The 12,363-nt window shown below is 33.0% G+C and overlaps 1 protein-coding gene across 2 annotated transcripts in view; it reads right to left on the reverse strand.

Annotated features, from left to right (window-relative positions):
- Positions 1-11,654, reverse strand: part of BCHE (butyrylcholinesterase) — a 69,620-nt gene extending 57,966 nt beyond the window's left edge. Inside the window, exons 1-3 of one of the 2 annotated variants that reach the window (XM_047875476.1) lie at positions 11,540-11,631; positions 6,151-6,292; positions 4,004-5,528 (exon numbers count right to left, since the gene is read on the reverse strand). In XM_047875476.1, coding sequence (XP_047731432.1) covers positions 4,004-5,528; positions 6,151-6,211 — 1,586 coding nt within the window. In that variant the 5' untranslated portion in view covers positions 6,212-6,292; positions 11,540-11,631. Of the gene's footprint in view, positions 1-4,003; positions 5,529-6,150; positions 6,293-11,539 lie in introns of both variants that reach the window. The other variant, XM_047875477.1, reaches the window with a different exon arrangement.
- Positions 11,655-12,363: the final 709 nt, after the last annotated feature.

The following is a 12,363-nucleotide window of genomic DNA, read 5'->3' on the forward strand; positions in this document are numbered from 1 at the left end:
GGTAAATACAAAATATTGTTTTCTTGTTTTCACATAAATTTACATAAATATAACTTATGGTTAAAGTGAATAAGATTTTAGGAGAGATTTTATATTACACATTGCCTAAACATGTGGCAGCAATATTGAAAAACATCGAGAATGCATGAAATGATATTGTTAGTCTCCTGACTTTGTGAGGTAGTAAGGGTGAAATAGAAAATGGGAAGCATGAATTGTGAAGAAAGTGGGAAATGCCAGTTGCAAAATGAAAAATGTTTCGATATTAACTCTAAGTTGACTTTCAAAAGTTAAAGACACAATTGTTAGCCCTAAAGCAACCACTGGAAAACATATTAAAGGCAAATTAAAATGTCTATATAAAGACTAAATTGAAAAAAAAACTTTCAATTAAGGTAAAAAAATTGGTGGATTAATCACACCGATTGTAAGGAAGATTTCTTTAAAAATGTAAGTGGAAGAAAAGGATAGAACAAAACATGCAAACATAAGTATAGGAACCTTGACCTGTCTATCTTAATATTAGGCAAATCCAACTTCAGGATGAAGAGACATTTCATAATGGTAAAACAGCCAATTAATCAGGACTACATAATTCTGACTATGCATAGAAATTAATAGCATAGCTTTAAAATACTAAAAGAAATTAGGAGGGCAAAATGGAGAAATGAGTAACACCACAATTACAATTGAAGATGCTAATACCCCTCTCTCAGCATTTGAAGCAAGTAGACAAAATTATTAGGAAGAGTATTAGAAGACCTGAGCAATTGTGAACTAATTAATTTATGGAACGAATCATACCAAGTAAACTAAAGAGCACATAAAATAATCACCCATATAGATCATATACTGGGTCCTAAAATAGTTCTTAATATATTTCACAGGGAAAAATCTTACAGTATTGTCTCTCACTAGAATGGAACTAAATTGGAAATCAACAACGAAATAGATAGAAATTATCCAAATACTTGGAGGTTAAATAACAGTCTACTAAATGACCCATTGGCAACATAAAAAATCACATAGAACAATTCAAAATTAATTTGAATTTAATTATAACAAACAGTACAATATATACTAGACATTATTTGTTAAATTTGTTAAAACATTTTCTGAGCCATGAACTTGATACCTTGTTTTTCTGAAGAATTATTACAATTCCTACTTCTACTTTTTTTATTTTCTTAATGCATTGTTTTTGGGTTATGAAGAAGTAGAAACCTGTAGTTTCTCAATCTTGGAATTATTCACTTTGGGAATGAATAGTTAATTCTTTTTTGTGGGAGCTGTTCTGTGCTTTGCTGGAAGTGTAGGAGCATCCCTGGCTTCTTCCTTGCCAGCATTACCCCCACTCCCAGTTGTGACACTCAAATACAGTTCCAGACATTATTGAATGTTCCCAAGTGTTGGGGGGGGGGGGCGGTGAGAGCGTGAGAGGGTAGAGGATTAATCTCCCAGCATTGAAAACCAGAGTTAGAACATCATGTTTGTGGTAAAATAGATGTGGATGGATTTACAAACTGTGTATTTGCCAACTTTGTTTCCTTTGGAGTTTACTTAACTATTTTAAACTTTTATATTTATTCATAGATATACTTTGAAAAAAGACAATTTATACCAGGAGATTAACATTATGTTTGCCATCAAGTTAACTGTTAGCATGTATGAAGTATTATTATTTCTGTTCAACTGTGTGAATATGAACTGTAAAGACACTCCCTAACTGAAATGACATCATGTGTCAGCTAAACTACACTGAAAAATTTACTTTAATCTTTATGGCTTAAAATCTTACTTATATGAACTCGTTTTTATGATTGAAATGTGTTAACCTTCATATATTTCTCATTAAAATATATTAATAATAGAAGTAGATTGGGATTAAACAATACATTCTATTAAGTGTCAAAGATTCTCTTCTTGGAACTCTTGCTATCTGTGTGTCAAGATATATTCCACATCCGATTCTCAGTGTTCTCCATTGTGACATGAGAAAATATACATTTTCTGGTAATTTCAATATGCAAAATATAAAGTCCTTTAAAAATTACAGGCCCATCAATAATCTTAAGAAATATATCTCCTTAAATTCTTTACAATCTCTAGAATTATAAGAAAGAATTTAAAACATATTAAAATGATTTAATATGGGCATAGCCTTTAGGCAGAGAACAAAATGAGATAGAAATAATTCTAATGCTTCTCCAGTAATGATGATCCTTCTTCAGCAGAAATTTGATGTTGAGAAGGCAAAAGATATTGCACAACTACAGGTAAATTAATAGCCCACAAATCTTAATGTGTGTGTGTATATATATATATATATATATATATATATATATATATTTTTTTTTTTTTTTTTTTACTCATTCTAGCCTGTACCTATTTTTGCTCAATCATTGGATAACATTGGATAGCCAAATATTTGATAAATATGTTATATACCAATGGCAGTAACTCTAATGAGTGGGCATCCAGTAAAACCAGTTTCTCTTTTCAGAAGCCTGTTTAGTCTAGGTTAGGAGGCTCAGCATATGATGAAAAATAGCACAGAGACAAATTACAGCCAATCACTTCTGTGGAGAGTGAAAAGAGGTCCAAAGCAATTATAACTTTAAGAATTAAAGATATGCTTGGTGAAACATGTGGGTGCTCAGGATCTTCAAAAAAAGAGTGGGACGTGTGTCATTAAAAAGAAAGGTAGACATTTTAAACAGGGCGCAGAGCAAGAGCAAGGCTCTAAGGTGTATTAAGCTTGAAATCTTTGGCATTCATGAGATAACTGCCCTGCCAAGAAGCCAGATATTGTTGGGGAATATGCCTTGCAGTAAGATTATAAAAGCCTCTTAATGAAAGATAGAATTTTAGCTTTAGACACAGTGGATAAGCATTAAAAAGTTTTGAGAAGAATTATATTATACAAGTCCTTTGTAGAAAGATATATATATATAGTGACATGAAGTACAATGAATTTCAAATGGAGGTTGGAAAAGAAAACTGGAATGCAATAATACTAGTATCAACATTTTTTCAGTTATAAAAGATATTATGACAGATTGGATTAGCACATCCATCAATTTGTGTGTCTATAAGTATTTCTTTTAAACATAGGTGCTCAAATTTCTATTTGTTTTGTTCTTCCCATGGATACAAGGTATCCCAATATAGAAAATTCTTTTTAGGATTACAAAAAAACCCTTATATCAATGCACATGCATTTATATATTTGAGAAACACACAAATTAGAAAATACATGTGAACAGATTATTTTCTTCTGATTCTTGAGGATATAATATCACAATATTTATAACAGATGAGGAAAAATGGGTTCTTTTGTCATATGTCTGGTTATCTAATGTTAGCTATATGACTGCTCAAATGCAAAACAGCTTAGCTAAACATGGGGACCCTTGTAGACGCCCTTGTCCAATACAGATCACTTGAAAACTCTGAACAAACCTAGTAGGGGAAAAATTGATAAAATGCCAAACTCTGCATTTGTATTTGGAGTAATCTGAGGGCCAACTCCATCACCATCTTGCCCTTTGATTTTCCTGATCAGGAATGTGTTTTTTCACTACCTCTGCTTAGAAGCATGAAGAGAAGATATATTCCTGCTCTTCCCTAAACCTGTAAACATTATACATTTCAGGTTCAAGAGTATGGTCACAAGAGCTTTAGTTTTCAAGGTAAACATCCACTTCCATACAAACTTTGGCTAATATTACTGAAGTACTTCACAGTATTTTGGAAATGAAATCAGAAAATGGTTTTTTTTGTTTTTGTTTTTTTTTTGTAAAAGTCATTTGATGATTTATGTTAAGTACCCTGATGCAAGAAATTGAAATTCATTACACAATAAAAACCAAAACTAGCTTATGGTACAAAAAGAATAAAAAACTAAAACATGTCTGTGCCTTTAATGAAGTCTACACCACAGAGCAAGCAGAGTTAAGCAAAAGCAATCACAATCAAAACAATTCCAAAAATCAACACTTACCCATATTTTGCAAAATTTGCCCAGTAGTTCATGATGGATCTGCTCAAAATTTCCTCAGCTCTTGTGTAGTTAACTCTTCTTTCCAGAGGCAAACCAAAGACAAACTCAATTTCATAACCATGCATCACTCCCATCCATTCTGGCCAAGGAAGTTGGGAAGATCGGTGTTCAAAATAGTAGAAAAAGGCATTATTTCCCAATTCTGAGAATTTTGTGGTGAACTCCAATGCAGGGCATATGATATTGTAATCCCCAAGAACATCATCCAAGGCCTCACGGTACTTTTCAGCTCTCTGATCATCTAACAAGTCCACATAATAAAAAAGAATCGCTTCCCTTCCAAATTCACTCACTCCTGGAAAATATATTTTTAAGCCTTCTTGAAATTCTTTTCTAGTTATGATACTGTCATTATCTTTGCTGAAACCAGGAGCACCATATACTAAAAATGCTGTCCCTTCATCTTTATTAACACCCACCAAGATCTGGGTTTTTTTGAACTGTCCAAGTTGGAGTAGTGTGTCTGGCATATCAGTGAGAAAATCACCATCCACGACTGGACCAAAGTTTACAGATAAAAGAGTATCAGAGGGGACAACCAATAGTTCATTCAGTAGAATTTCCTGGGGATCTTTGTTTCGAAGGCATTTGATTATCTCTGTGTCATTTTCTTTAGAGCAACCAATAAATTTAGCTAAGGTCAGTGTTCTGTTCTTGGCTTCATCCAGAGACATTACTGCCCAAGGGGCATTAGAGGATCCACTTTGCAGAATGGCTCTGGTAAACAATGGCTGGCTTCTAGGAGAAAGTAAATGAAGGCTAACTGAACCCGCCCCTGCACTTTCTCCAAAGAGAGTTACGCTTTTAGGATTTCCACCAAAGGCTGCTATATTTTTTTGGACCCACTGTAGTGCCAACTGTTGATCAAATAAGCCCATGTTCCCTGGTACCTCAGGATTTCCTGGTAAAGCTAAGAATCCTAGGGCACCCACCCTATAGTTCATTGAAACTACAATAACTCTTTCAACCCGAGCCAGAAACTTGCCATCATAAACAGGTAAAGATGATGTTCCGGTTTGAAAACCACCACCATAGATCCATATCATTACAGTAGCATTTTTTGGTTTAGGTGTTGGAATCCACACATTCAGGTATAAACAGTCTTCACTGAGATCAGTGTTTGGGTTCCACATCTCTGATCCAGGGAAGCCTGGGAAACTTTGATCTGCATTCTGATAGCAAGAATTTGCATATTTTGTGGCATTCCAAATATCGGACCACTTGGTCAAGAATTGTGGCTTTTTGAATCGAAGTCTACCAAGAGGTGGCTGTGCATAGGGAATTCCCAGAAAGGCTGTCACCGTGCCATCAAGAACTGGCAAGTTCATCCCTCTGACTTTTCCATTCTTGGTTGTAATTATGATGTCTTCTTCCGTGTGTGACTTCCCAATGAGCACCCAGAGCAGAAGAAACCGCAAGAGAAATTGGATGCTTATGATTGTACCCTTGCTCTGCATATTGATTTCTGAAAGAGAGGTGATTAGGGAGTTTTAAAAGCCTCATGCATCAAGTATTATATTTTATTTATGATAATTAATTAAAACACAGTAGTTATAATTAACCCTACCAATTATGAAAACTAATAAATCTGCTACCACTATTAAGGTTTTATCAAAAAAAAAAAACAGAAAATGCTTGGAGATATTTGTTTTCAATTTAGAATAGAAATAAGTGGAATGGAAAAGCAGAAATCATTTCACTTTGGAAAGATTCATTATCAAGTGTCTGCAAAGAAGATTTAGTATTTAAATGTTTTTAGTGTTTGTTTAGTTTTGAGAGAGAGAGAGGCAGAGAAAAATAGAGCACTAGTGGGGGAGGGGTAGAGAGAGAAGGAGACACAGAATCCAAAGCAGTCTCCGGGTCTGTCAGCACAGGGGCCTGAAGTGGGGCTTGAACTCAAAAACATGAGATCATGACCTGAGCCAAAGTCGGAGGCTTAACTAACTGAGCCACCTGGGCACCCTAGAAGATTTAATATTTTCAAGAGGAAGTTTGTCCCAGGCATATATATATATTTCTCCACCATACACAGACCCACCAAAAGTGGAATTAAGTAGTAGTCAATTTATGACAGATATAATTTCTACCTTGGTTAGAGGAGGAAATACAAGCTTGTGTATTTTCTGAAATACGCACTGTTCTATTCATGGCCAGCTTAGACTTCTGTTATTGTATTTTTCTGTTTCCATGGTCCCTTCTGTGGTCCTTTCTGCCTCATGGTTTCTTCCTCTACACAATTCAGAAGAGAATTTGAACAATCTGTTCATAGAATACTAAGTAACAAAAATACAGCAGTTGTCATTTATCTTAAAAATTGTGAAAACGAACACATCTGTGACCCCTATAAAGAACTATGGGAAAAACTGGAAGAGAAGGCTGCAGACATATAACACACAAGTTCTGGAAAGTGAATAACGAAGAAATTCCTTCTCTATACCTGAATTACAATGTCAATAGAGAGAACCAGTAGCTGATAATATATCGTGTGGATGAAGATAGCTTGAAGGAATTTAACACTCAGGTATTACTCAATGCACATCTATTATTTGTTAATTGATTAACAACTTGTGATGATAAATATGTTGACATGATCAGATTAGTTGCATTTTGATAGTGGACAAAATTAGTGAAATTAAGAGAACTAATGCTGAGAAGTTACTGGAAAAGGTAGAAGAAAAAGCAATATTTGACATTTAAAAAATATTTATTGATGACATGAAGAGATTGCTTATGGAAATCAAAGTTTTATTAAAATTTCATAATTCACACTCGAATTTCTTTGAAATTAATAAAATTTAAAACTCAGATTCTGAAACTCCAAATGACAAAGAGGGACACAAAAATGTAATGCCCATATCAATAAAAAAAACTACCATCTTTATATAATTGAAAGACGACCTGATTAAAACGGTCAAATACAAACACTGACTCCATCCACACAATAATAACAAAGGTCCATAAATGTGCAAAATTTTTTTCTTTATTATTTTTGGTATTATAATTGTAAAACAATCTATGTGTCTAAGAAGCTAATCATGTGAGCATTGAGAAATTGTATTAGCGTGTGTGTGTGTGTGTGTGTGTGTGTGTGTGTGTTTAATTTAGATTATCTCAGAAGGCAGAGAATAAGGCATCATCCTGAAAACTGTGCCAGAGTTACAATTTTCACATTTTAAATCAACCTCATTTACCACTGCTAATAGTGCAGCTAGTGATCAAAAAGTATTTCTTGAGCCCCCCAAAAGAACTAAATAAATTGATCAATTGTATACAGTATTTTGTTCAGTGTACTTATAGATCTCTTTATCTCTATCTCTGCCTCTGTCTATATCTATATAGCTATACATGTAGATCTTATTCTTTCAATGTCCATAATTATATGCATATTTTTACATATATGTCTATATATAATGATTATTCTTATGATAATCAAGTTTTAAAAAATCAAAATGTGAAATTATTTTATGTTCTCAAATTTGATACAATTGAATCTGTGTTAAGACCATTGAAATATATTATTGAAGTATATAATATCTTAATACTATTTCTATATTATTATATTTCTATACTATGATATAACATTTATATTATTTATGATTATATTATATTATAATCTCACGCTATTATGATAATGTAATAATAATGTAAAGTTTCCTGTAGACTTGACACTTCCTAATGAGATTTTATATTTCTGACAGTTTAGGAGTTTTAGAGGCATGGCTACCACAGTCTTTTTTTTTTTTCCTTTTGGTAATTTCTAAGCTCTTTCTTTTAAATGAATTTCAGTGACATTTGGAGAACAAAATGCTGCAATGGATTTTTTTTTCTTTTTTAAAAACCTGTTTGGGAAGGAAAAAAAGAATTAAGATACCAAGTGGATTTACTTTAAGCTGCATTTCAATAGATTAATTGCAGCATCTCTGGTTGGCCTCATTCCTCCCTGTGGCCTGGCTCAAGCTATGTTCTTCTGAGTCTGAAGCAGAGATTGTCTGGGCTTTTTTCTTGGTTTTATATAAATATTATTTTGCCTTTATTAACAAAACACCTAATGCTAATAATTTTTGGTCTCTGATACTTTTCAAACATTTGTTGTACAGTTTATTAATTTTATTGCACAGCAAGTATAATACCACCGAAATGTTTTGTTTTTGCATGTAATTAATATATGCAATAATCTTCCTTGACTATTTAAAAAAATATCTACTATAACAGTTAAAAGGTTGTCATATCATTCCCATGCCACTTAGCTTGATTTACATAACTGTTTCTTATATGATTTTATTTATATTTGTGCTGAAGAGGTGTTAATGTTGTATAGTATGATTCATCCAAATAATAACTAAGCTTGCTTTTTCAACCATGATCTGTGAGTCATCATCTTATAAATAATGTAATTAGTAACATTCAAAAAAATTATTGTAAGCATGTGTTCACTGCAAGAATGGCAATATAATTCCAACTCACTATCATGCTACCTGTTGGAATGTTTATACACCATATTATGAAATCTAGACTTTAATACAAAAACACTCATGTGCTCACATACTCATTGTTAGTGTAGGCTAATATTTTTATATTTAGCCGCAGCACTTATCTAAATAAGCATTTTCATAATCTGGTATTCTCTAGTCTAACAGGTTTCTCTGTAGTTTTACTACTAAGAGATATTTGTATTTTTAGTATATGCTATCACATGATTAAATAATCAAAAGATAAATAAAGGAGACTAAGAAAATTTTATTAGTTTGTATGTCTAAATCTTTATTTTTTAACCAAATTGATGTTTATTCATTTTTGATAGAGAGGGGTGGGGAGGGGCAGAAAGAGACAGGCACAGAATCTGAAGCAGGTTCCAGGCTCCAAGAGTCAGCACAGAGCCCCATGTGGGGTTCGAACCCACAGACTGTGAGATCATGACTTGAGCCGAAGTTGGTCACTTAACCAGCTGAGCCACCCAGTCACCCCATATATATCTAAATCTTTATTAATAATTAAACCATTTTCTTCAATAAATTCTAGTGCAAATTGGCTAATGTCACATTAAATAAACAATTTAAACTCTGAGAATACATAACACGTTTACTATAAAGAATAGGGAAAATTTTCATACCAAGAACAACTGAATATCTAAATTTAGATCACTTAACTTACTGTCATAGTTTTTGAAAGAAAGGCAGGAGTTTTTGTTTGGAATTGCAAAAGAAATTGAATGATGGAAGTGGGAAGAGGAAAAAGCTGAAAGATATTTAAGACTATAGTATTCTAAGGATATCAAGTGCTCTAGGATATCAAAATCTACTGGCCATCTTTGGAAAATATTCTAAACTTTGAATAGTAAAACTTTGAAAAATAAAAAAAGGCAAAAATACATTTTTTGATTTTTGATTTAATTTTGAAAGCATCAGTTTTAAGAAATATGTTATGCTATAAGATATGGGTGTAAAACGATTGATAGAAAGAGCTATTTATTTGCCATAAATTTTCCATAGTTGATTATCAAACACATTTTCAAAATAATTGGCCACCCACGGTCAAGCAAATATTGATAACAGTTTTCTCTGAGTGTAATTTCCGTTTTTAAAAACAGTATAATATGTATTTCTATATAAAAATAAAGCTTCTTAAAATAGTCGGGCAGGAGACATCTAGATGATATGATCTAGAACAAGCATCTCTAAGATGTATTTGGCCAAAGTAAGACAGTTAAACCTTTATACGAAACCTAAAAAGCTTGTTTTGTTGCAGGCTATCTGAAGTGGGCAATTGAGGAAGTCTGTTTATAATAGACTCTACCACTGCCTTTCAGGGATCTTTCTGATATCTTTTAGGCAATAAAAGAATGTGTACAGATAGCAGACACGATGTTACGTATTAGAAATGTTAAGATCTGTATCTCTCCTCAACTCGGAAGAATATTCACAAAGTCTTCCTTGTGTGAATAAATCAAACATTTAATATTAGAGAGATAACTTGGGTCTTCTTTGAAAGTTGAGTCTGGTCTTAGGTTGACATCTATTCAACTATAATTCTCTAACATCCTGTACAGTTCAGTTTCTAAGAATAAGCAGATTTTGGCATGAAAGCATCAGTATGAAGACAACATGTAATTTAAACATGTTATTAATTTTTATCAAAAAATGACTCAAAGCAGAAACTAAATTTATAAACAAGATGTGACTTGCTAAGATATTATTAACTTATATTTCAAAAACTGAAATGTGGAATAGATCTCAAGCAGTTTCTTAAGGTTAAAGAAGCAGAGCATTAAAAACAAAAAACAACGAAAGAACAACAAATCTAGGAGAATAAAACAACTTTGCAAATCCAATTAGAAATTTTATTTGTCATTCAAAGATAATGTTATTTCAAAATCACAGAGAATTTCTGAAGATCTTCATTTAAAGTATAAAGACATTTAAAAACTCATGTTCATCCTTAAGAAAGTTCCTATTTACATAAATGAAATATAATTAAGCTTACCATCAGTATGAGATAGTTTATATTATGGAAGATATTACATAGACTAGGGATAGAAACTTCTGGTTGAGTTTATTACTATGTTATACACTCATAAAGATTGGGAAGGCCTACTCTTGAAATAAAAGGAAATTATATATGGAAATCATAAACAATGAAATAATTTTGTTCACATTTCAGTTTACTTTTATCATTCATACATATTACACTCAATGTTCAATACTCTGATTAAATAAGTACTGATATCATCAAAATAAGAGTAGATTTGCCAGACAACAGGATGAATAGAAAATCTATATTTCTAATTGTTTCCATAATAATAGTAATAATAGAAAATTTCCATAATTTTGCTATACTTTAAATGCACATATTAAAAAAAAGAGGACAAACAGGACAAAGGTGGGGGGAGTTCGTAAATGAAATTAGAAAACAGAATTTTCTTTTAGATACAAGAAACTTACACCTCATTCTTTGCCAGTTTGATACTGGTAAAGTTTCAGATGACAAAATGTTGATTAAGAAAAGTACCCTATCAAGCCAGACAATAAGAGGACTATTCATTTCATTCCACTTAAAAAAGAAAAAAAGAAAAAAAATAGACTAAGACAGGTCAAAGACCACTTTTATTACCCTTTTCAGGAGAGATTCACTAAATCGTGCTTTTAAGGGCAAAATAGAGCATAAAAATATTTCCTTCAGGGAGTGCCCTGAGAACATACATCACAGTGATTCCACAAGTGCTGCGGTCCTTTACACAAAGTTGAATAAATTCATTATTTTCTCAGCAGTTAAATGGACTCAGTTTGCGTTCCTTGAATAATAGGCAGATTTGATGCATGTGTCTGCTGGCTCGCTTCATCTGTCCCATTTGCAATAACTGTCCTCCACAGAGCACCAAAGGGGCACAGCAGACAAGTGAAGGGATAACAATCCTCCTACAGAATGAGGTTCACCGCAAGTTGCATCTCTACACGAACACGTAAATTCTGAGCAGCTTACCTGACTCACTGCAACAAAAGATGATAAAGTTTGCAAGGAGTGGAAGTCATGGAATACTTCAGGGAAATGCAGAATGCAGCTGCTGCTCCAGCCTGTAAATTGGACTGCACTGACATTACAATCAACTGTTACTGACAAAGCTCGCGAGAGTTGGCAGCAGCAACTTGATCTAGAGGCAGCCAATCTTTACACTCTGACATCTGTTCAGAGGCTAATGGTACGAATGCAATAGTGATTCATTTACAAAAGTATCACTAGATTCCTTACGAATTGCAGGCGCTAGTTTCAGAGTGAGGGGGAAAAAAGAGAAGCTGCTTTAACTAACAGAAGCTGATATTGAACAGAAAATGCACGTGTTTTCCTTTTTAAACACTACCAGAACTTTTAAGTGTTTTTCCTCTTTTATAGAATATGAAATTTTTGTGCTTATTTTAAGATTTAAAGACGTGCACATTGTCCTGAAGAAGTGTGGTATTGAAATTCTTTGTACCTTCAATCTGTGCCTTGCACGTAGTTATGAAGGAGTGCAAAAGAGGAAATAGGAAACAAAATAATTACTCTGTAGATAAAACTATGCAAATCAAAAGATTACTTATACTAACTGAATGTATGTCACTATTAGTTATGTCCTTTCAAGCACTGTGCCCCGATACTTTCTTTAAGTTATACAAATCTCAGCATTGGTAATTTCCTATTCAGGGGCCCTGCAAGCAGTCAAGTGTGATGAGAAGCAACAATTTTCTCGTCAAAACAAAAATACAATGAACAATCTTCACCAAACTCTTAAAAAGACACATTTATCAGCTGGAAGAGTATGAATTCCC

The sequence above is a fragment of the Prionailurus viverrinus genome, chromosome C2 (assembly GCF_022837055.1).
Source record: "Prionailurus viverrinus isolate Anna chromosome C2, UM_Priviv_1.0, whole genome shotgun sequence".
Classification (NCBI taxonomy): Eukaryota; Metazoa; Chordata; class Mammalia; order Carnivora; family Felidae; genus Prionailurus; species Prionailurus viverrinus.